This window comes from Ruditapes philippinarum, unplaced genomic scaffold (genome assembly GCF_026571515.1).
Source record: "Ruditapes philippinarum isolate M1 unplaced genomic scaffold, ASM2657151v2 ctg4574_1_1_1_1, whole genome shotgun sequence".
In the NCBI taxonomy this organism is placed as follows: Eukaryota; Metazoa; Mollusca; class Bivalvia; order Venerida; family Veneridae; genus Ruditapes; species Ruditapes philippinarum.
This window is the reverse complement of record NW_026851557.1, coordinates 50,802-76,333: the sequence shown is the minus strand read 5'-3', so window position 1 is coordinate 76,333 and position 25,532 is coordinate 50,802. Positions and strand designations below refer to the sequence as shown.

Here is a 25,532-nt window from a genome sequence, read left to right as displayed (position 1 = left end):
GCATTGTATTACAAATTGTTTAAATGTTAATTAGTTTCTTATCGAAGTTTGACGGAAAGGGCCGAGAAGTTGCGATTGATACAATGCAAACGCTTGAGTATGTGTTCTAATTCTTGAACTTTGAAAAAGGTTTTTCCAAAAACAAAATAAATAAAAAAATGAGTCATTCTGTAACGTATAAACGCTTGGATTTTGAAAAATGAGAACATGTTATGTTCTAAAAAGAGATTTTTAAAAAGTGGCATTTCAGGCCTTATTTGAAAATAGATAGCATTGCGCACGTTAATAAAGCGTTCATTATACGTTATATACATGTATATGCCAAAAGTATTAAAAATTGTATCATAGTTTTGGGACCTTTCTGTTGAAAATGTGTCCGCGTGAAATCGTATACATATACATGGACAGTGCGTTAACCGGAGTGGAAGTATTAGTTACCCGCACTCCAGTGCATGCCCACTGATTGGCTCATTTTGTCTGGGGTTTACTTATTGTGACGACAGAGAAAGGGATAGTGACAGAAATATCGTATTATGATGTTCGTCCATTGGTTACTTTTTTCTTGGATTTCATACTGTGACAGCAGGGAACGTGTTTTTATTTTTGTCTATGATACAAAGAGAAAGAACATCATACACTCGGCCCCCTATATTATAAATTAACCCTAAAGGGTTATATTTGTCGTTATTTCTTAATTATTTGCATATATTTTTCAATTGTTGATAGAATGTCAAGCTCCTGTGGTCTATCGATGAATTCTGAAAAAATATAATTGTACATGTTCGTAAGATGTTAACGCAACGAAGCAAATATCATTTCAATAAAGATATCATTTGTCTTGATGATTTGAGAATATATTTGATAACTTCAGTAAATACTTGATAATTGTATAGCCTTTATACTTTTAAAGTAAATATAGTTTTTTTATGGTTTTATTAAAAAATTATAATATCTGTATGCAAGTACTAACATATAGGTTGTAACAGATATTTATTTATGTATCACTATAAATGAAATACATGTTTTATTCATGTTTCTTTTCGTAGATTTCTGGTTGACTAATGACATGCTGTTTTGCTTAAAACAATAATAATAAGAGTTAGCTCAACTGGAAAAATAAATCTGAAAAAAGGAACAAAATCACAACCGTCATCCTACTTTTAATTTATACCGTGTTTCCAGGTCTTTAGAGATGTTGTACCTTACATTATCCCCCGTGAACAGACGAAATATATGCCGGCGATGTTTAGACTTTTTCTTGAATGCATACTAATTGTAGGATGCACATGGGACTTTATATATACGATAGCATTTTCATACTGTGACAACAGGGAACGTGTTTTTATTTTTGTCTATGATACAAAAGAGAAAGAACATCATACACTCGGCCCTCTATATTATAAATTAACCCTAGAGGGTTATATTTGCCGTTATTTCTTAATTATTTGCATATATTTTTCAATTGTTGATAGAATGTCAAGCTCCTGTGGTCTATCGATGAATTCTGAAAAAATATAATTGTACATGTTGGTAAAACGTTTAATGTCATAATATTGTTTTTATTTTTTGTTACAATTTTTTAAGTATTCACTTTAATTGCATAAAAATATACTGGTCTTTAAAATCAATACTATGGGGCATTTGTCTATTTTGCCTAATCTTAATACTAGCTACTGGTCTAAGCTTAAATCATGTATACTAGTATTTGGCAATCCACAGTGCTGTCTTTTAACAATACTCCATTGCCGAACAATCAATGGCTGCCAGCCCAACTAACATTGGGCAGCTTACTACATATACATACCCCTAAAATGTATCGCATTGTCTAATGGATATCATTTAAACACGAGTATATTTTTTCTCCCTATATTAGGATTGCATAGCTTATGACAGGCCAGACAATGGAATCATAAAGTTTTAAAAAGATAGAGTAAAGAAAGCCTACGAGATCTGCATTTGGAAATAAGACCAACTGCTCTTTCTGCTGAAAGTGCTACATTCTTATCCATTTAAGCAAAATTTAAAAAATTCATTTAACATGACACCAAGTTTTTTTATAACTTTGTGCAATTGAAATAATTGTTGAACCTATACTAAAATCATGATCTGTCGAGCCAGAGATATTTTCCCTTAAATGATCTATCTTTGTCTTATCACCAAAAGCACTCATTTTATTATTCATACACCTGGCACTGAGAATGTCAAGCAAATGTTGTAATTCGCTGACAATTTCAGCAATAAGCACAATATCACAAAAGGTGAGCGGCCCATTGTCCGTCGTCCTTCGTGCGTGTGTGCGTGCGTGCGTCAACAATTTCTTTAAACAACTTCATCTCCTAAACCACTTGGCCAAATTTGTTGAAATTTTGCAGGGATGTTTTTTGCATATAGCTCTACCAAAGTTCTTCAAAGTATTAAATTCTATGAAGAACTCTGGTTGCCATGACAACCGAAATATTTTTTTTACAAAAATCTTAAAATATCTTCTTGTTAAAAAAACTGAAAAAGCTAGAGCTTAGATATTTGGCATGACATATCTTCTAGTAGATGTCTACCAAGTTTGTTCAAACAAAAGCCCTAGGCTCAAAATTGGCCCCGCCCCAGGGGTCATTAATTTTCCTTATATGTATATTTTAAAAAACTTAAAAAAATCTTGTGAAAATCCAAAAGAGGTAGAGCTTAGATATTTGGCATGAAACATCTTCTAAAAGATGTCTACCAAGTTTGTTCAAATAATTGAAAATCATTGTTTTTCCTTATATGTATACAGTAAAAACCTAAAAAATCTTCTTGTGACAATCCAATAGCACTATTGATAAGATATTTAGCATAAAACATCTTCTAGTGGATGTCTACCAAGTTTGTTCAAATAAATGCCCTAGGGTCAAAATTGGCCCAGCCCCAGGTGTCATTGGTATTCCTTAAATGTATATAGTAAATCTTTTTGTGACAATCCAAAAGAGCTTAGATATTTGGCATGACGTTTTTTAGTGGATATCTACCAAGTCTGTTCAAATAAAAGCCTTAGGGTCAAAATTGGCCCCGCCTCAAGGGCAATTGATTTCCTAATATGTATATGCTAAAAATTAAAAAAAATAAATCTCCTTGTGAAAATCCCAAAAATGTAGAGCTTAGATATTTGGCATATAACATCTTCTAGTGGATATCTACCAAGTTTGTTCAAATGAAACCCCAAGGGTCAACATTGACCCCGCCCAAGGGTGTCATTGATTTTCCTTATATGCATAAAGTAAAAACTTAAAAGATCATCTTGTGACAATCCAAAATCGCTATAGATGAGATATTTTGCTTGAAACATCTACTAGTGGATGTCTACCAAGTTTGTTCAAATAAATGTCCTATGATCAAAATTGGCCCCGCCCCAGGGGTCATTGATTTTCTTTATATGTATATAGTAAAAACTAAAAATAAATCTTTGTTTGTTCAAATAAAAGCCCTAGGGTCAAAATTGACCCCGCCCCAGAGGTCATTGATTTTCCTGATATATAAATGTATATGGTAAAAACTTAAAAAAGTTTTCGTGTGAAAATCATAAAGATCTAAAGCTTAGATATTTGGCAATTGAAAAATGTTCTAGTGTTCGTCTACTATGTTTGTTGCCCTAGGGTCAAAATTGGCCCCGCCCTAAGAGATCGAGGTCGACAGTTCAATCCCCAGCCAGGTCAAATGTTTGTTTTCCCTCTCTTTTTCTGTCATCTTTTTATTAGCTCACCTCTCACTTAGTGACAGGCTGAACTGTTTAATAAAATGGCTGCCAAAGTTTACAATTGTTTTTAGATTAAGCTGTCTCTTATTTTCAAATTGTGCTTCTGGTGTGAAAAGGGTCTACACTTTGACATTTTGGCTTATTTCTCAGGTGAGCAATCCAGGGCCCTCTGTGCCCTCTTGTTTTGTTTGTACGCCTGGATGTGGTGTATTTAACACATTAATATTGTAATTTCTCTGACATTACAAATCTTGATTTTCATAAAGTAAATCAAGCTCGGTTTGAATTATTCACATTGACTAAGGAAGTAATGTCTTTATTCAACTTTTGTACAACATCATATCCTGATAAAAATCAGGTACGTTCTTTATATTATAGATAATTTTATTCTGACAATGTAATGTTTCTACAGAAGAAACATTATCGTCAAATTCAGGTATAATGTCTAAAGACAGCTTCCACCGTAAGAATAAATGATCAGGCCAGAGTCAGACATTATACCTATTGTTTTAATAACTTCAAAATTATTAAACTAGTTCAAATTTTCAAAAGGGACAAGGAAAAAATAAACATATGATGCCTGTTGTGGGCCAATAAATGTATTACCATTTATTAATAGTATTTCTTCCTTTTAAAATGAAAACAGAAAACACCAACTAAAACCAGTTTAATTGTTTTTGTAACTGTTAAGAGTTGATCTAAAATATCTCGTTTTGGGATATTATCGATACCTGGTATCTAGTCAAATGTATCTGGCGACGGCTATTAAAATCACAGCAAATAGACATACATGAGTGACATATGGAATTAATAAGTTTTAACTTGACACATATACTTTCATAAGAATCACAAACATCAATTTGTCTTGTAGAATAATGGAATGGAAAATAACGAACACATACACCTATATAATAACCATAGCATCATTTTTACATTAACTCCAACCATAAAATTCCTTTAAAAAATCTTTATCCAGAATTTCACAGGAAAAATCTGTAGATTGTAATAAACCTAAATCTGTAGTTTATCAGAAACCGTTTATCGCCTGAGCCGAATTTGGATTTTTATGAAGTTTTTTTTGTATTCTGACAAAACCACTAGACATCAATACATATATTTTCATCGGATTTTAAATGAGTCTCAACTCCAATGACATTTGAAAAAATACACATATTTTCTTTCATTTATAACTACATTGGAATCTGATGTTTAATTAAATTTCCAACCTCTTATGCTTCAGAATCCGCACATGTTTCCTACCATGTCCTTGTGCTTGTCTCCAGCCATTTGCATTAAGTTGTCTGTTTGGGTTCTTTTGTTTGCCTTCTATATGAATACCTATTATTGTTATCTTGTTCATTGTTTTGACGATTGTTACGGTTACCTCTTTCGTTTATCGTGATGTGATTGTTCGTTGGACCTGTTGTCTTGTTCACTATTATCAGGCCTATCATGACTATCTCTGCCATTTCCACTTACACTACAGAGAATGTACTAACATTTGTAGCTCTCTTTAGCAATATCTGTTTTTAAGCGCACATGATGCTTCAAGCATTTCTTAACCCATTACTGCATGAGCATTTGGTGAAAAATGTCTGTTTTCATTGAAAAGTCTCCCGTTACAAGCTCAAATTGTTATAAAACTATAAAACTGCTACAATACTAATCAAACTTGGCACAAATGTTGACTGGACCATTGCCTTTGTAACAACATGCTCAGTCTTAAATTTTCTGTCACCATGGCAACGTGGGACATCTCAAAATTGCCTAAAATCACTATTTTGCGTTGATTTTTTTCCATGAAAATTGATTTCAAAGTGCTGCAACTACTCAATGGATTGAGATAGAGTCAAAGGCTTTTCAGCGTTGGTTACACGTTACCTTATGATCGACCTGGGGTTATTTTTAGCCTCTCACAGGTCCAAAATTTTCTTGGCGATGAGAGGAACTGCCGCCCTCTTCAACCCCCCCCCCCCCCCCAATAGAAGGGGCACATTTTTTTACCATTTGAGACAACAAATAGGGGGAGGGGGTTGAAAAAAGGCGTTAAAAGGCGTGTACATCGCGTAATGGGTTAAACAAACCAGGGATATTTGCAGTCATTGTGGCATTATTAGTCCATAAAGAATAAGTACTTAACCTTGCGTTCGGAGCGATAGACTTTATCCTCTTAACGATTGCTTTTTGAGCTCTTGTAAAACATTTTTTTGTTAAATAAGAAAAGCAACCTTTTTAAAGATCGAAAAAAAAAATTTCCTCTGTTTCCTTTTCTAATTATCGTTTTGTCAAAGTATATCAAAAATTATCTTTTGAAAAAACGAATAATAAAACGTGTTAAATCTACTAAAACACAAAAAACCTAAAAAAACACAAAAACTTTAATTGCTTTTAAAATTATGTTTAAAGATTCCTCTTTCCCAAAAGGTTTTTTAAAATTAAAATTGCCAACAACTTTTTGTAAAATTTTTTTTACCCGCACAAAAGTTTAACTTATTTTGTTCATTCAGTATTCTCTTAAACCTTTAAAATGCACGATGTTCACTTACGCAGCCTCCTCTATTTTACGTTTTAAGAAATATCTAAAGCCAAGACTTGTAGGAGAAAACTTCAATTAAGTAAACATATATTGTCATAAAAACATTACTATGATTATCATTTATCTCCAACATAAAACATCAAAAAACTTAATTACATTTTAGCCAAACGTCGTAAGTATTTGAAATATCTCAGATTTTTTTGCTGGTTTAAACCACATATACTTCCTTAGTTGTTAATTGCCTGAATGGTACGCTCTTCCATAAAGAAACGATTAGCTTACTGGAGTGACATTTTCTAATCAAAGAGAAATAGGCCTTTGAGGAGAGGTGAGAAACGTTGTCTCCACTGACCGATTTTGACAAAAAGCCACTAACAATTCTGTTCCCGGAACACACCATCTGGAATAAAATCTAGTTCATATGCGAAGGAAAACTGTCATTGGTATATGGTCCCCATATACTTGAACTTACTTTCCAGTCATCACCATTTACACAACAGCTAGTGATCAGCCCTTCTTTACCTTCCCTGGGTAACCATTCAGTACAAATCGTAATTTTATTTTCCTTGTAAAATGCTCTAGTAGCTAACGCTATGTACAAAATTTGTCTTACTACAAACATGTTTTAATATAGACTAAACTTCTTGTTATCAAAAAAGACCTTAACACACGAGCCTTTAATCTCTTTTTGAAGGTATGCAAAACTCTACGAACTGATTCCGCCTCCCACTAGGTAGAACTCAATAACGTTTTCCCTGTGATCAAGACCTTACGATCTCTATACCAGTCGTTTCCGAGGATCTTATTCTCATCCGGGCATTTATAACTAATTTCCTGAACACCTTTGTCACGACTATGCGTCACTCTGAAATACCTCCATACTCCACATCCAAAAGAATGCACTGATATATTTTAAGGCAACTACAAAAGTCTGAAGCTATTATTACAACAAACTCAAGCCGCGCAATTGCCCTACGACAAAACGATGACCGCCCGGTGCCTCTGCATGAATAGTCCGCGAACCGGGCGATACTCTTTCTAGTGTCTATTAGGGCGCCGGTCGATGTCCGTCCGGGTGCCTTTAAAACAATCTTTCGATCCAAAGAAACATCACCCGGTCGACGCATGGCGATCACTGCCAGATGACTTTTTCAACTCACTGACCCCAAAAATTATCGTCCGACCGCAGTTAGCTTTTAAGTTAGTAGTACCTAAACACGACGGCGCCCGCCCGATGACCATAATTTTCAGCTTGTCACGGTGGCCGGACTGACATCGGCCGATATGACGATTTTTTTGAAAATGGCGGCAGTTTGTCAATTGTGACTTAGGCAATACCAGTACTAGTTGCCTTCACTTTTGCATAACTGATAACTTCTGTACATGGCAGAGCAGAGATAGAGCGAATGACCGTAAAAAAGATTCCATGATCACTTACAACGAAAGTGACCTGCACCGTCTGGGAATAGAACCCGATCGCCCGATTCACAGTTTAATGCTTTACCATTTGTGCTAACGGACGGTTACTGAAAAACAGCTGTAACCTGTGACTATATATATACTCACGCGTTGTTGAAAAACCTGACCATTCAAGTTTTATTACCAAGGTAAAGTTATCTGCAATTTGTTGTAACGCGGCTAATTTGAAACTATATTCACAATTTCAGATACAGACTTGAATGCATAACAAATATTTTTACCCAGTGGTCTATTTTTTGGCATTGAAGTTTGAAAATTCAGATGCTGATTAAAATGCGAACAGTTGCCCTAGATCTTGACCCATTGGCCTTCGTTTGTAATAAAAGCTGCAGGTAGCTTTAGAATTAAGACTTTATCCACTGTTTCAGATGAGAATTTAAATTTTGATATCAGTTGAAACTTGTTTTGTGAATTCAAAACTTTTGATGCTTTTATCATTCGGTTTTCTTTTGCTAGAAACAAAATGTTCCTATCGTTAATCCTTTACAAGTCCTTGTCTAATCCAGTTGTTTTTGCTCCTTGCCACTGGCTCTAATTGCTGGGTCGGGTGGGGTTGCGTTCATTGAACGCCGCCTTTCCTTGTCGATCTTGTTTATCATATTTTTTATCTTACCACATTTGTATAGTATGAGTTGCTTTCATCGATATCTTGTTACTATAGTTTTCATTCAACTTGGGGGTATCCCATTTTCATAACTATGAACATAACAAGAGGTACTGTGTCAGTTTACAAACAAAATATCACGCAATATATTTCTTTAAATTTATCTAGTCTCCTTTATGAAATTAAGAGAGCATTTGTGTGATAACGTGCTATATGTTTGTATGTTTTAAATTATAATATGCATAATTTGTCTGTAAATATGTTTATATATATGTTCTATGATTGGTATTTAAATCGACTATATAAGATGCCTATTAAGTGAATAAATGTTTATTTTCAGTGTACACTTCCTTTGAATGATTGCCTTTTAGCAGCTCACAAAGTGTTTAAGGTAAGCCCATTAAAATTTTTAACCGAAATGCCGTTCGTAAGTCCACATTACTTTTAATAGACCAACAAATGGTACTGTGTTCATGCGCTGTCATCCAGGGCGTCATCAAACCATGATGTCACATTGTTCTTGTTTAAAAAATAACTAATGCATTACCTCTGTTTTGAAAAATATTCAAATAGGCTAGAATTACATTCAACTGTATTTTGATCTTAGGGCTGTGGGTTCAAACACCAGAAGGGTCAATTCTTTGCCCAAAAAATTGGAAGGCATATATTATTTGTATTATTTGTCCATTTATCTGTCCGTTAATCTTTCCGTCCGAACTTTGTCCGGTGGATGGATTTTAGAATAAGTTTATATACATGTCTGGCACATTCGGGCAAACTGTCATGATCAACGCTCAAAGGTCTGACTTCAAAGAACATTTTCAATAAAAATGCACTGACGTTCGTGTCCGATCAACAATTATGTCATTGATGGCTGGATTATAAAAAACACGCATAAATGTGTAAGACATGATGACAATGTGTCGCACGCAAGAATTTGGTCCATTAGCTTAGATGTCAAATTCACACTTGTAGATCAAAAGTCATACACCATGAATCAGGTCTCTTACCTCATAGGTCAATGTCACACTTTCATTCCAAAATCATGATTCGATTTTTTTTCATAAAAGCGCATTGATGGTTGTATCCGATCAACATCATGTCATTCATTCCCAGACTCGGCCCCATTTTCCTATTTATCAGTATTTAATTTTATCATTAAAGATTATCTTGATTAATTTGTTGATCATTTGTTGGTCATTGATGTAATCTATCTGCAATAATTTTTAAAGTGACGCAACAGAGATTGCACAAAGACTTTTAAGTTTACAAGGAACGTCACGATGTAAAGGGTTTACGCATCATTTACGACATTTTAACATTGTGCGCGCATCACGTATCATTTAGACAATACAAACATTGGAAAAGAACATTCGTGATAGAAAAACGACATGAAAGCCACTGCTTTGAAGTAAGTGTATAAAAGTTTGTTGACGGAATATAATGATCATTACAGGTTATGTTTTTACCTACTTTTTATCAATGAATACGATTTCATGTTTTAATGAAAAAAGCTGGAGCAGGCTTGGAGAAAATGATAATTTGGGATACTACAGAAAAAAATCTCTGTTGTCAATCAAAATTACTGTGAGCATCAAATATATGTATGAATAGAATGTACATAATATTGCACCCAAATATAAGTAGTTTAATTCTTTACACATAAGAACTGACCGTTTTCTTCGTACCTTATCATTGGTCTGCACCTAAAATTGTGGCACCGTATACAAAAGCGCCAGACGGGCACCGCACCATAATGGTTAACTTAATGTTGCATTAACTTATTGGCATTTACTCATCGTTGCCCATCTGGACGACAGCACTAGAAGTACATTTATCTTTTTAAAAAACGGAGGAAAATGCATAAATACGAAAAATGCCTCGAAACCTCTCAAAGAATTATTTGTCTAGAAACCATAGTGTTCTGCGGCTTGACACAGTTGAGAAAATGTTTCGCCTAGTTGGTTGCGACTGATGCATCAATTACTGTACTATATTTCACTTTCTGACGTACATTTTAAACAAATTAACGATGCATCTTTCTGGTTGTTCAACATTGTCATATGCAACGACTGACTTCGGTTAAAGGATCGTATGTTGAGCCCTCCTTGGCTGGGTTTTGAGTCTTCATGATACGAAATATAACGCCAGTTTTCATTTCTGTCCACTTTTAACTGAGAAGTGGGACCAAAACTTCAATCCCTATGTTCCTGGCCATCCTTTAGAACAAAGTTTAATCCAAAACAAATATAACAATAAAGTAGCAAGTTATTTTGGATTGCCACTTCCCAGAACTTATTTAGACCACATAATCTCTTCTTCTTCTAACGTTTTAATTCTGGCCTGGGGCTTTGAATTTTTTAAATGATTACGAGCCCTTGATTTCATTAAATTATCGCGTGTATTTGATTTGTACAAATGATCCCTGAGAGAGGATTTTGTGTTGTTTCCGATTGAATCCATATATAACTGAAGAAAGGCAACTAGAGAATAAAAGGTATCCGAAGGTCATTCGCAACCGTCACGTTTCCTCACTTCACAGATTAATCTTGAAATGGAAAAATCAGTTCCTTTGTCATTTGCTCAAATAAAACCAATTTAGGGCTTAATTATTACTATTGTTTGCTGTAATATCTGTGATATTGTCACTCTTTGAATAGATTCACAGTCCAACTTAATTTCGAATTAGTGCTTTCTGCAATGAAAAAAAATATTTGTTATGTCAAACGATGTGAATACATGATTTTCATCTTTGATTTTTATCATGAAAACAACAATAACCAGACCTATCACTGAATGTGATTGATACCTCCACCAGCAACTTTGACTTTTTGAAAATAAGTGTTCTGGAGAAAAATTTGAACTCAACCTAAAGTAAATGAAGAATCAACGGTATACAAAAAGTTATTTCAATTAATTGCAATTCCAACTAAGATCTTCAGATAATCTTGCTATACACCAAGTTTGATAACAATATCTCATTTCTAACTCTAGTAATTATCCAGAAACCAATTTTCTATTTTCATTAACGGTAACCTAGACCTTAATCCCAGGTGGTCCAAAAGAAATACCAACCAAGGTCTTTATATAAGCTTGCTTTACATCAAATTTGATTACAATATCATAATGATAATCTCATTCGTAACTCTAGCTATTGTCCGAAAACCATTTTTCTATACCGGTATTTGGTAAAGGCGACATTGACCTTGACCCTAGGGGCTCCAAATGCAATAACAACCGGGGTCTCCATATAAGCTTGCGATACACCAAGTTTGATTAAAATATCTCAGTCCTAAGTCTAGTTATTGTCCGGAAACCATTTTCTATATTTAGTAAGGGTGACATTGACCTTGACCCCAGGCGGTCCAAATGCATTACCAACTAGGGATTTTATATAAGCTTGCTTTATACCAAGTTTAATTACAATATCTCATTCCTAACTGGAGTAATTGTCCGAAAACTATTTTTCTATTTTTATTCCCCCTTTCGAAGAAGAGGGGATATATTGTTTTGCTTTTGCCGGTCGGTCGGTCTGTGTGTCGTTAGACCACATGGTTTCCGCTTATTAACTTTAAAACACTTTATCACAATTTCTTTATATTTACATACTGATTGGTCATAACTAGTAGATGACCCTAAAGATTTTGGGGTTACTAGGTCAAAGTCAAGGTCAATGGGCCTTAAATGTCAGAATGGTTTCCGCTGATTATCTTAAAAAGTATTCATTACAAACTTTTCATATTTTACATAGTGATTGGTCACAACTAGTAGATGACCCCTATTTATTTTGGGGAAATAAATTTAAAGGTCAAGGTTACAGGGCCTTAAATGTCAGAATGGTTTCTGCTCATTATCTTGGTTACTTTTTATTACAATTTCTTCATTTTTCACATACTGATTGGTCATAACCAGATGGTGACCCCTATTGATTAGGAGGTCACTAGGTCAAAGTCACATGGGCCTTAAATGTTGTTCATGATATTGGTTACTATTTATCGCAGTCTTCATATTTCAGATATTGATTGGTCATAACTAATAGATGACCCCTTTTGATTTTGGGGTCACTAGGTCAAAGGTAAAGGTCACAGGGGCCTTAAATGGTAGTATGGTTTCTCATTATTTTGGTTACTGTTTATCACAAAGTCTTAACATTTCACATACTTATTGGTTAACTAGTACATGACCCGTTTTGATTTTAGAGTCACTAGGTCAACGATCAAGGTCATAGGGGCCTTAAATGTTAGAATAGTTTCCGCTCATTTTATTGATTTCTGTTTATTACAGAGTCTTCATAGTCCACATGTAAATTTGTCATAACTAGTAAATAACCCATATTGATTTTGGAGTCTTTAATTCAAAGGTCAAGGTCACAGGGGCCTTGAATGTAAGCATAATATTCGCTCATTATCTTGAAAACTATTTACTACAAAGTCCTCTTATTTCACATATTAATTTGTCATAACGGGAATGTGATCATTTTTGGATCACTAGGTCAAAGTTCAAGGTCATCGGGGCCTTGAATGTGAGTATGGTTTCCGCTTATTATCTTGAACGCTTTTTATAACAAAGTCTTTAAATTTCACATAGTAATTGGTATTAACTAGTAGATGAGCCCTATTGATTTTGGGGTCAGTAGTTCAGAGGTCAAGGACATCGAGATCTTTAATGTCAGAATGGTTTTCGCTTGTTATCTTGAAAACAATTTATCAAAAAGTCTTCACATTTCAAATATAGATTGGTCATAACAATTAGATGACCCCTATTCATTTTAGGGGACCTCGGTTAAAGGTCAAAGTCAAAGGGTCCGTAAATGTCAGAATTGTTTTACGTGAGTCAAGGGATAGTAAGGGGGCATATGTGCTGTTCGACATTTCTTGTAAGTAATTTTGACCTTGACCCCATGGGGTCCAATTGAAATACCGAAATCGGGTCTTCATATAAGCTTGTTATACACCAAGTTTGATTACAATATCTCATTCCTAACTCTAGTGATTGTCCGGAAACCGTCCAAATGCAATACCTGACGGGTTTCCACATAAGGTTGCTATATACCAAGTATGATTACAATACTTCATTCCAAACTCTAGTTATCGTCGAGACCGACCGACAGACCGATCGACTGGCCAACAAACTGACTCCTATATGCCCCCTAAACTTCGTTTGTTGGGGATATAAAATTACAACAACCAAGAAACTATGGAATACTAAAGGAAGTATTAAAGTTTATGTTTTATTTATTTTCCTTTATTAACGATTTACGATGAAAACTTTGAAATTTTATAGTTCAAATTGAAAATGAAAAGCAATTTATTTCAGACTTTTTGTTTTTATGTGTACAGTTAAGCTTAATTTAAACCAGGTACTAGCTGGTTAAGCATTATTACGGCATGCCCAGTTACTAGAGTCGGTGGTGAAGTGGTTATGTGGTCTAACTTTAAACCAAGGCAGACCGTTCGAGTCCTGCTGGGCCGTCTTATAACATTAACACCATAAATAAATATTGAAATGAAAATATTTTCGTTTTTGTATCAAATATCAATACTAATAAGATAGAAACAAATAAGCAAGGGGAAAATGAAATGGTTACTTACTGGTTTCTTTGTAGACATTAAATTTCCTCGTGAGCAATAGCTTAATAACAAATAAGACGGAAAACCAATCGCATCTTCACGTTCCTTTCTATGGAACTTCGATAAGGACCTCAAACAGAAAAATAACAATATCAAAACAGATACGGTATTTCGGTCTAACATACGCTGAGAAACTAAACATGTAAACGTGTTGGAGTTGTTGACTTAATTATTCCAGTATATCTAGTAGATGTCGACCTAAATTAAGTTAATTATAACCTGGCCTGGCACCTGGCATAGTGGTAGGAGTTGGAAGGAACATGGTATGCAAGCAAAGGGTGTTTCATAAGTCAGAAATGGCTGGCCCTTACAATAGGGGTGACACTATAATAAACAAGACCTTAACCTTTTAACCTTTTTATACACTATGCAATTCCCAGTCCAAAGAGATATTTAACTGCACAACAAATATGAAATGCACATGTTACGAAAGCATATCATTTTTAATAGGAAAACATTCAACATATTTCAAAGTATTCGGCATTGCCGCGCAAAACGAAGCGGTGCCATGGTTCTGCATGATGCGCAAAGTAATCTTGATTTTACAACATAAATTCACACTATTTTTAACACTGGTATGTGATAAGCTCATGTCAATGATTATTGTGATCATTTGCTATATTTTCTTTTCGAAAAAGGATAAATAATGTTTGCACCAAGAACACACATGTGTCACATGTACAAATGTATTAAAAGTGTTTTCATTAGTTTCAGGTTATTACAGCCAAATACTGTTGCACACTGTATAGAACACGTTGATGATACATTTAAACCTTTTATGCTCCCCGAAGGGAGACCATATAGTCGCCGCATTGTCAGTCTGTCCGCATGTCCTTCTGTCCATCTGTCCGTCCGATGTCTTGTCCATTGCATAACTTAAAAATTCTTGGAGATAATTTGTTTTACTAGTAATTTCACACAGTGGTACAGGACATCGAGGTGGAATGCAATGTTAAAAAACCATAACTCTATTTTGCTCCGTTTTTGAATTATCTCCCATTTTAGAAAAATCTTGTCCGGGACATTACTCTAAAACTGTAAGTGATACCAACATAAAACTTTGTAGATAGATAGATCTCAATGGGTAGCTGTGTAGTGCAAAAGATCCGTAACTCTGCCATACCTAATTTTGGAGGTATTGCCCTTTGTTCATTTTTACATTTTGTGCTTTGTCCGGCACATAACTCTAAAATTATAAGTGATATCAAAATTAAACTTTGTAGGTAGGTGGAAGTGCAGTGCAAAAGAACCATAACTCTGCTCAGTCCTGTTTTTGAACTATCTCCCCTTTTAGAAAAATCTTGTCCGGGACATGACTCTTAAACTATAATAGATATCAACATGGAACTTTGTAGGTAGATAGATCTCAATGGGTAGCTGTGCAATGCACAAGAACCGTAACTCTGCCATGCCTTATTTTGTAGTAATATTGCCCTTTGTTCATTTTTACACTTTGAGCTTTGTCCTGAACATAAGTCTAAAATAATAAAAGATATCAACATGAAACTTTGTTAGTAGATAGATCTCATTGGGTGAAAGTGCAGTGCAAATGAACCATAACTCTGCTCAGACCTTTATTTGAATTATATCCCCTTTTAGAAATATTGTTTTCCAGCGTAACTCTAAAACTACAATTGATATCAACTTGAAACTCTGTAGGTAGATAGATCTCAATGGGTAGCTGTGCTGTGCACCCTAACTCTGCTATGCCTAATTAGCTCGACTATTCGATAAGAATAAGTAAAGCTATTGCAGTCACCCGAGCGTCGGCGTCCGCGTCGGCGTCCGCGTCGGCGTAACCACTTATGTTAAAGTTTTTGTAATAGTTCAAATATTTTCAAAGTCCATTGACATATGGCTTTGAAACTTTGCACACTTGTTCACCATCATGACCCCAACCTGTAGACAGGAGGAGGTAACTCTATCAAGCATTTTGACAGAATTATGCCCCTTTTTCGACTTAGAATTTACGTTAAAGTTTTTGTAATAGTTTAAATATTTTCAAAGTCCATAGACATATGGCTTTGAAACTTTGCACACTTGTTCACCATCATGACCCCAACCTGTAGACAGGAGGAGGTAACTCTATCAAGCATTTTGACAGAATTATGCCCCTTTTTCGACTTAGAATTTACGTTAAAGTTTTTGTAATAGTTCAAATATTTTCAAAGTCCATTGACATATGGCTTTGAAACTTTGCACACTTGTTCAACATCATGACCCCAACCTGTAGACAGGAGGAGGTAACTCTATCAAGCATTTTGACAGAATTATGCCCCTTTTTCGACTTAGAATTTACGTTAAAGTTTTTGTAATAGTTCAAATATTTTCAAAGTCCATTGACATATGGCTTTGAAACTTTGCACACTTGTTCAACATCATGACCCCAACCTGTAAACAGGAGGAGGTAACTCTTTCAAGCATTTTGACAGAATTATGCCCCTTTTTCGACTTAGAATTTACGTTAAAGTTTTTGTAATAGTTCAAATATTTTCAAAGTCCATTGACATATGGCTTTGAAACTTTGCACAACCCAACCTGTAAACAGGAGGAGGTAACTGTATCAAGCATTTTTTTTACTATCAAGCACTAAGAATAGTCGAGCGTTGCTGTCCTACTGACAGCTCTTGTTTTGGAATTATTGTTCTTTGTTCATTTTTACACTTTGAACTTTGTCCAGAACATAGCTTAAAATCATAAGAGATATAACTCTAAAATTATAAGAGATATCAACATGGAACTTTGTAGGTACATAGATCTTATTGGGTAAAAGTGCATCTTAAAAGAATCATAATTCTGATCAGCCCAGTTTTTGAATTATCTCCCTTTTAGAACAATCTTGTCAGAGACATAACTCTATAATTATAAAAAATATCAACATAAAACTTTGTAAGTAGTTAGATCTCAATGAGTAAATGTGCAGTACATAAAAGCCGTAACTCTGCTTTGCCTAATTTTAGAGTTATTGCCTTTTATTTTTTTACACTCTGTACTTTGTCCGGGATATTACTCTACAATTATCAGAAATATCGACATGAAAAATCTTAGTTGAATTATCTTCCCTTTTAGAAAATATTGTCCGAGACATAACTCAATGATTATAAGAGATTTCAACAAGAAACTTTGTAGATAGAAAAATCACAATAGGTTGATATGCAATGCACAAGAAACGTAACTCTGCTTTGCCTTATTTTGGAGTTATTGCCCTTTGTTCATTTTTACATTTTAAACTTTGTCAGGGACATAACTCGGAAACCATAACAGGTATCAACAAGAAACTTAGTAGGTAGATATATCTCATTTATTAGAACTCAAGTGCAAAGGAATTATTGCACTTTGAACTTTGTCCAGGGACATAACTCTGAAACTACAAGAGGGCTAAAACCGGGCTCTTTTTAAATTTTAGCAAACTTTAGCAAAAACACATGAATTAGAAATTTTCGCATTTCTGAACTTACCTCTTGCCCTTTCTGAAAAATTGCATAAGAATAATACGGTGCTGCTTGCAGAATGATAAATTAACGACGGTACGCGGAAAAAATGATGCGTAACCCTTGACACCGTGAGCATGCGTCAAGATGGTTGGGTTGTTTTACCTATTTGTTAAAAGATAAAATTTAGAACTTCTTGGAAAATATTGTGAGCGATATAGTCGTGACCCACTTGTACTATCTGCGACCAAAGCAGAATCCGTATTTTCTATTTTGATTAATGATTTTTGGACATTGACAGTAGCTTGCGTTATTCACAATTTGCCTTGTTGAACTAAGAGTTTAATATTTCACTATATTGTTTGGATATCTTTATACCATTTGGCAATTTCTGCTACTATTTTTGTATAGATATTCTTAAAATGGACAACAACAGCGACGAAGTTACAATAATGGATTCGGGAAATATGTATGAAGGGGATTCCTCTCTAGGTACATTAGATGCTCAATCTGATACAAGTGATGAAAACGAAATTTTTCATGAATGTTCTCAAATTGATGGAAGTGTCGAAAATACCGATGACCAGAATGCAAATACAATTGGGGATATTGAAGCAGTACGTGTCGGAAACATCCACATTATAGGAAGTGAAAATGATAAAGAGCCCGAAACATACCCAGTACCAATAGAAATACCTGTGTCTTCTGACGTTACAGTCAAAGATGAAGTATCTCCTACTGAGTTTGAAACGATACAAGATTTAAAGTCATCAAGAGAAAGAGATTATTTTCAATTTTGTGACCTTTGTAAAGAAGATGACAATTACATAATCTCTACTGCATATTGTGCTAAATGCGATGAATCATATTGCTATGATTGCACTATACTTCACCGTTTACAAAAGGCAACAAAAAGTCATGAAATTGGTCCTCCAAAATCAAAGAAATCGTCTTTTGTTTGTGAATTATGCAAACATCTCGATATTAAGATTCATGCAGTGGCTAGTTGTAGAGATTGTGAGGAACTTTACTGTGACACATGTTCAACTGCTCATAAACGACAAAAAGCGACAAAAAATCATCCGATTTCATGTCACGATAGACTAGCCGAGAGAGGAACGTGCGAGCCTTGTAATGATAAGGGGACTACTGGAAAAACTGCTTGCCACATTTGCGTTGATTGTGATGAAGTACTGTGCTTCGACTGTTTTACTGTCCATATAAAACAAAAAGCCACCAGGGAACACAAAGTCGTTTGCTCGGAAGTAACTGACCAAGTAACTGACCAAAACTACTGTCAGCCTTGTTATAATGGAGGCATGAACGTCACACCTGACATGTACTGTAGAGCATGTTCAGTTAAATTATGCAGTATATGTGCTGATGGACACAGAAGAGATGAAACATCCCAAAACCATAAAGTAATCACCATACCCAAATTTGTTGGTGCTGAACAAGGAAGGTAAGAACCGCTTCAAATATTATCTAGAATGTTTATAGTCGTTGTGTTTACACTGTTTCGGCAATGATAGGATTTGTTGTATTTGAACGGAAAGGTTTTTTTCTCCTTGCACGAAATAACAGTTGATATTGATATTAGACACCCTGTATATCCCGAAACAAAATGAGATTTTCCAATAATTTTTCTGTTTATAAGTTTATTAGCTCACCAGAACCGACGGTTCAGGGTGAACTTTTGGTAGTATCAAAGGGGGTGGGGTGCTCCGTCGTTGGTCGTCCGTCATCATGTGTCAACATTCATCGTCTTTTCTGAAACTTTACTTCGAATTAAGTCTGTAACACCCTTGTGACAGTCACACTTTAATTTGCTCATATCATTTCAATAGACACATTTTAGGAGTTAACAGAGGTAAAAAATAGAAAAACCTTAAAAAAAAAATTTTTGTACTAAACTAGTTGATTTGATTGATGATCACCAAACTTTGTCTGTAGCAATTCTAGGTAGTCTATTATCAAATTTATTAAACTAATTTGAGCTAGAAATAGAAAAAAAACGTAAGCATCCTTTTCTACTGAACTAATTTATGGATGCTCACCAAACTTTGTCCTGATATGTATACATGTATAGTAAAAACTTAAAATCTTCTTGTGAAAATCCAAAAGAGGCAGAGCTTAGATATTTGACACAAAACATCTTCTAGTGGATGTCTACCAAGTTTGTTCAAATAAAAGTCATAGGGTCAAAATTGACCCCACCCCACGGGGTCATTGATTTTCCTTTTATATACATGTATATGGTAATCCTACACTATCTAGCAAAATCGTCTGACCCGAAAGATTTTTGGTGATTTTCTTGGTAAATATTGATGAGGTCACTGAATAGTAACTACATGTATATCGATTTCAGTACAATGCGTTAGCATTTTCACATTTTCAGCTCAACAGGAAAGGAAATCTAAAGACAAACTAAATAAATCTGAATGATGAAAATGACATTTAAACACTTAAAATGATATCAGTCTGCACAATTTCAATGACTTAAGATAAATACCACTACATACCCTACCTACTTTAAACGGACATGTTACCCTAACCACAACATTTTCTTTGCCTTTAATATGAGGCATGACAGTATTGAAACCCAAAACTCTTAAGAATCAAATTGTCTGAAGTCTACAGCCTTTACAAAGCAAACACAAAATTGTTGAAATGAAAAAAAAAAACATCATATACGTATAACCGGTATTTTCCTCTCATGAATGTTTCGCACCAAATAAAATCTTCAAAAAATAGTGTATTTGCTTACCTCATACAGTAGGCAAATACATTTTACAAATAAAAATGTAAACGATTGTCTACAGAAAAAGCAGTTGCTCACTTGAGTTGAAAATGTGCTGGTCAAATAATCACGATATTTACTGTTCCGCCAGACATTATTTCATGAAAAAATCGATACCTTTCCCCTCTTTTCTGCAGTTTTTGATTTTTGAATTGTCAAGTTGCTAAACTGTTATCCTGATTAAAAATTGATTAAACGAAGAAAAGAAATTAAAAGGCTCTAGTAGACTAGTATGTTTTTGTTTTTGGGTTTTACGTCACATCGACACAGTATAGGTCATATAGCGACGTTCCAGCTTTACTGGTGGAGGAAGACCTCAGATGCCCTTCCGTGCATTATTCAGGCACGAAGGGGAATCTGAGAAGAACCACCGACGTTCCGTTAGCTAGCTGGATAGCTTCGTCACATGAAAGAATCCAAAGTCCCTGTCGGGATTAGAACCCACAGCGGTGAGGGGCAAGTGGTTTGAAGTCAGTGACCTTAACCACTCGGCCACGGGCTCGAGTATTAAAAAGGAAATTAGTAAGCGTTAGTTGACATGCTTTACTTGCCAGATGTACAGTTTCACTGAACTTAGAATTGAATAAAACAATTAGTGTCGGAAAACTATATAACTAGAGGGGCAAATTGATGTCGAAATGAAATTGCCTTTTGAAAAAATGTTTCTCGCACTAAAAAACAGTTGTTTCTTGTGAGCGATTCAGGGTCATCATGGCCCTCTTGCCTTGTATTAGCCCAACCTATTTACGGAGAAAAAAATAGTTATTGTTTCAGTCATGTCATGTTTCAGTCATTGATGTTGTTGCCGTTGCCGTTTCGCAAAAAATTAACGTTTTTCAAAACATTTAATTAAAAGTTCTTTGTATATTGTCTCATGCTTGGCGACAACAGTCCTTGGAACAAGGCCTTCAAATAGACTAAACTAGACCTTTATTCATAAATGACCTTGACCCTGTAGGTCAAATGTCTAAATTTTGCTTGATGTTTGCTGATGTTTGTATTATTGGCTATAATTTTGTTATTTTTGAGTAGATTGTCTTCAAACTTGAACACAACATTGACCTTTAATATAAAAATATTTCTCTTTTTTGCTGTAATTGGCTATAACTTTGTTAATTATAAATGGTTTGACTCGAAATTAAGACACAAAATGTTTGAGGATGAGACCTTTATAAATGGCGTTGACCTTGAAGGTTACATTACTGAATTTTCACTGATTTTTGCTATTTTTGACTGTAACGAGGTTTCATTGTCATTTATTTGTTATTTATGTATGGATTAAATTATACTTGGACAAAACAAGACCTTTTACAAAACAAACATATTGAATAATATTGATGTGACCTTTACCTTGAAGTAATCTTTACCGTCAAGGTCAAATTAATGAACTTTCCATGCTTTCTTCTGTTACTGGCTAGAACTTATTATGTAAATGCATTTATTACATATTTTGATACAACATCTTTTAGGTTAGGATAATTTAGATGTGACCTTGACCTTTATTTGACTTTGACCTTCAAGGTCAAATTTAATAAATTCTCACACTTTTCCTATAGCAAACAGATTTAGACGATATGCATTTTTTATGTAAAATTGATCATTGAAAATTTATTTTACTACTCGTTCATACTCGAAGAAAACATAAGTGTGACTAGATCCATCTATTGCAAATAAAAAGAAAAGAAAAACTTTTTTCTTTCTTTAATCTTATTTTTTTTAAGATTTGTTTAAACCTTTTATTTTTTGCTTTTAGAAGATGTAAAAAAAGTCGAGAGTTGCCCCCTACCGGTGATGGACTTTTTGTTTTTTTTTCTTCATATTATCTGGTATAAGTTTATGTACTTCCCATCTATTTTCAGGCTTAATGCAAATGAAGTAACTCAAGAAGATATACATATACAATCTAAAACTATGCAAGATAACCTGGTGCGTAACATTTCAAGAGTTTTTTTTACATGAGAGGACTTGAATCTTAAGTTTGGATTTTAATTCCAAATGATGTAGGTCTATACAAATGGAATGAGTACAAAAATTCATCAAATTGGGCTACATCGCAATAAATGTCGATTTTCATTTTAATTCAGAATATATTCTTCAATATCTTTCCCTATGATTTAATTTTAAGTGCCCAAGTTGATATATGTAAGCTTTTCAAATTTAATGCCTTGAATAGATTTATATCTCTGTGGAGCTCCTTTTACTAAGATATTTACAAGATTCTATTTCATAAAAGTATTTTTACAAATTAAAATGCAATAATCATTCTGATAATACGAGCTCAATGTAAAGTTAATGGAATTACAATTGCGTTAATCAAATCTGAAATAACAAAATTAAACTTCAATTTTATCAATGATAAACGTGGTAAGATAATAAAGTTAAAAAGACACTTTTTTTGTGAAAATTTGTGACAAATAGAAATGTGTCTGTTTTCTGTTGAAACATTTAAAATTCTAGTTGTTGATGATTTTGATTATATGAAATCAAATTTTGCTGTCCATAACAAGATTTTTTTTCATCGGCTATTTCATCAGGCATCGTAAATAAAATAGTTAAGATTTACAGTTTACGGCAAAATTTTCCATTTTATACACAAAATTAACTGGTATTTATTTCACATGTTCATTTTTATCTTTGCCAATATCTAACAAATTTCTCTAAAAATAACTTAAAAGCGCTTTATGTACAGTCTTGAGCATCTACTGTAATGAAAGCCCTAATACGTTATTTCTGTACAGCTAATGCGCAGTCTCTGATAGGATATTTTATGGCTTAATTCTTCTTAAAAGTTTTGGCGACTTTTAAGAGTACTTACATTGATTTCATAAATATATAGTTATAAATTAAATTGTGAATTTTTCTTCATATTTTTTGTGAAAAGGACGACTTTTTGCGTCAAATTATGTGGACAAAAATCACTGCAAGGTATGTAATAGCTTAAAATTTATACTTGCAGAAACCAGGCATACCTTGCTTAGTTGATCCTGTAAAACTTGATTGCGTTTGTCTCGCCTGGGAACCTCCAAAACAGGTATTTAAAAACATGAATTATCAGCTTCGCTACAAAGAGGTAGATTCGAATTCAAAATGGATTCTTTCAACTCAAGTTGCTACCCAACCATCCATAATAGTATGCAATTTGAAGTCAAATACAAAGTATGTTTTTCAAGTACGGATGGTAAGTGATGAAGAAGAAGGACCGTACAGTGATGCAAGCAATATCGTAGAAACAATGCTGTCGGCTGCTGCTCGATCTCTAGACTTTATGTATGAAGTTAATCGAAATGATACAGAAATGCTTTTGAAAAGGCTACCTCTGCAAGAAAACAAAAAGGCTCGAAACCTAACTGAGAAGACAAGAAAGCTGATAATCGGTGTGTTGTCACGATTTATAAAAATATATTCATTCAATTTTTTTATTCCAGCTACGAATAATTCTAAGAATAATGTGATTTCAAATGAATTGCTTCTCATTACCATAACTGATAACTTGAGCTATCACTATGATCCATACCCAACCAGCAAACCTACATTTTTTAAAAATAAGTAGTCTGAAGCAAAATTTGAACTCGACCGACATTTTATGATAGTTATCTGCGTTGCAATAATCATTACAATAAGCTGATGTTTTTTTCCGAAACTATTTTTTCCAGTAACATTAAGAACCTTAAATATTGGGAGTCTAACAACAATCCCAAGTGATATCTCCACATTAGTCTGCTATATACCAAAGTTTATTATCTCATTGCTAACTTTAGTTATCCTGCGGAAACCATTTTTCTAATTTTAGTAACAGTGACCTTTACGTTGACATCAGGGGATCCAATAAGCAATCCAAACGGGGTATTCTTATATGCATGATTACATTATATCATTCTTTACTCTTGTTATTGTCCGGAAACATTTTTTTCTATTTTAAGTAACAGTTACCTTGACGCAAGGGGGTACAAAAGCGATCCTTATCATGGTCTTTATATAACCTTTCTATATAACAAATTCGATTACAATTTGTCATTTGTCAATAACTCTAGTTATCTTTCGGAAACCATTTTTCTATATAAAATAGCAGTGGCCTTGACCCAAAAAGCAATTCTACTGCTAATCTTCATACTTTTAGGAAACAACCTTTTGGGCAAGACCTTGTAAAAGGTTGAACTGATCTCATATGACATTGACTGTCAAGGTCAAATTATCTTATTTTGGTTAAGTGTCATAATTTTGTTATTTATGTATGGTTTTGAGTTGTACTTGAACAAAACAAGACTTGTGACCAAACAAACATATTGAATAATTTAGATGTGACCTTGAACTTTTATGGAACTGGACAATCAATGTCAAATTAATGCAATTTTCTTATTTCTAAAAGTCGGTTTAAAAACAGGTCGTATTAAAGTTTCTCCCCTGGCGGGCAGTCAGGCGGACGGCGTCCAATATTGTCCGGAGCATATCTCTTATACACATGGAGAAATTTTAATGAAACTTCACTAAATATAACTGATATATTCACGACTTTAAGAAGCGCACATAAACCAGGTCTCTATGTCAGAGGTCAAGGTCAAACTTTAAGGTCTTTGAAAAACGTTTTCCCGGAGCAAAGCTTATACATACATAAAGGGACTTCAATATCACTTGGCACACATGTTCACCATTGTAAGGCAGAATGTCGCATGCAACCATTGGGTCCCTGTGTCCGAGGTCAAGGTCACACATAGGTGTCAAAGTTCAGATGAAAATATCATTGTGCATTCGGAACGTTTAGTCATCATTTATTGAGGGTTTGAAACACTAATGGTCATTATACTGATTGCGGGTGTGAAACATGTGATATATGTTAATATATATAAGGTCAAGGTCACTAAAGATGATAAAATAGAGATGAGATTTTGTCTAAAAGATATCTCCTGCACGCATGGTTGGATTCTAATGAAACTTCATAGAGAGATATATTCATGTGTCACGTGCATGAACCAGGTCTAGATTAAAGGTGAACGTCACACTTAGAGGTCATTGAAAAATGCTTGTTCGGAGCAAAACGTTTACATTCATTTTGGGATTTTAATGCTACTTGACACAAATTTTAACCATTTTGAGGTCAAGTATTGCGCCCATAATCCTGGTCCCTGCTACCAAGTTCAGTGTGACAGAGGTAAAAGTAAAGATAAATCAGATGTGTACAGGGACCATTTAGTCATCATTTATTGAAGAATTGTAACACAAATGACAACTACATGACAACAAGTATGACATATGTAATTTAAGTTAATATTTGCATTGCCAAAGTCACTAGATATGATCAAAGTCTTTACCTTTACCAGGTTTTGATCA

The 25,532-nt window shown here is 34.2% G+C and overlaps 1 protein-coding gene across 1 annotated transcript in view; it reads left to right on the top strand.

The window, feature by feature from the left end:
* Nucleotides 1-8,656: 8,656 nt before the first annotated feature.
* LOC132744567 (uncharacterized) overlaps nucleotides 8,657-25,532 on the top strand; it is a gene marked incomplete at its 3' end in the record, with an annotated part of 65,527 nt that continues 48,651 nt past the window's right edge. The window contains exons 1-4 of the mRNA XM_060733356.1: nucleotides 8,657-8,737; nucleotides 17,819-18,869; nucleotides 22,067-22,133; nucleotides 23,164-23,581. Coding sequence (XP_060589339.1) covers nucleotides 17,830-18,869; nucleotides 22,067-22,133; nucleotides 23,164-23,581 — 1,525 coding nt within the window. The remainder of the gene's footprint in view (nucleotides 8,738-17,818; nucleotides 18,870-22,066; nucleotides 22,134-23,163; nucleotides 23,582-25,532) is intronic.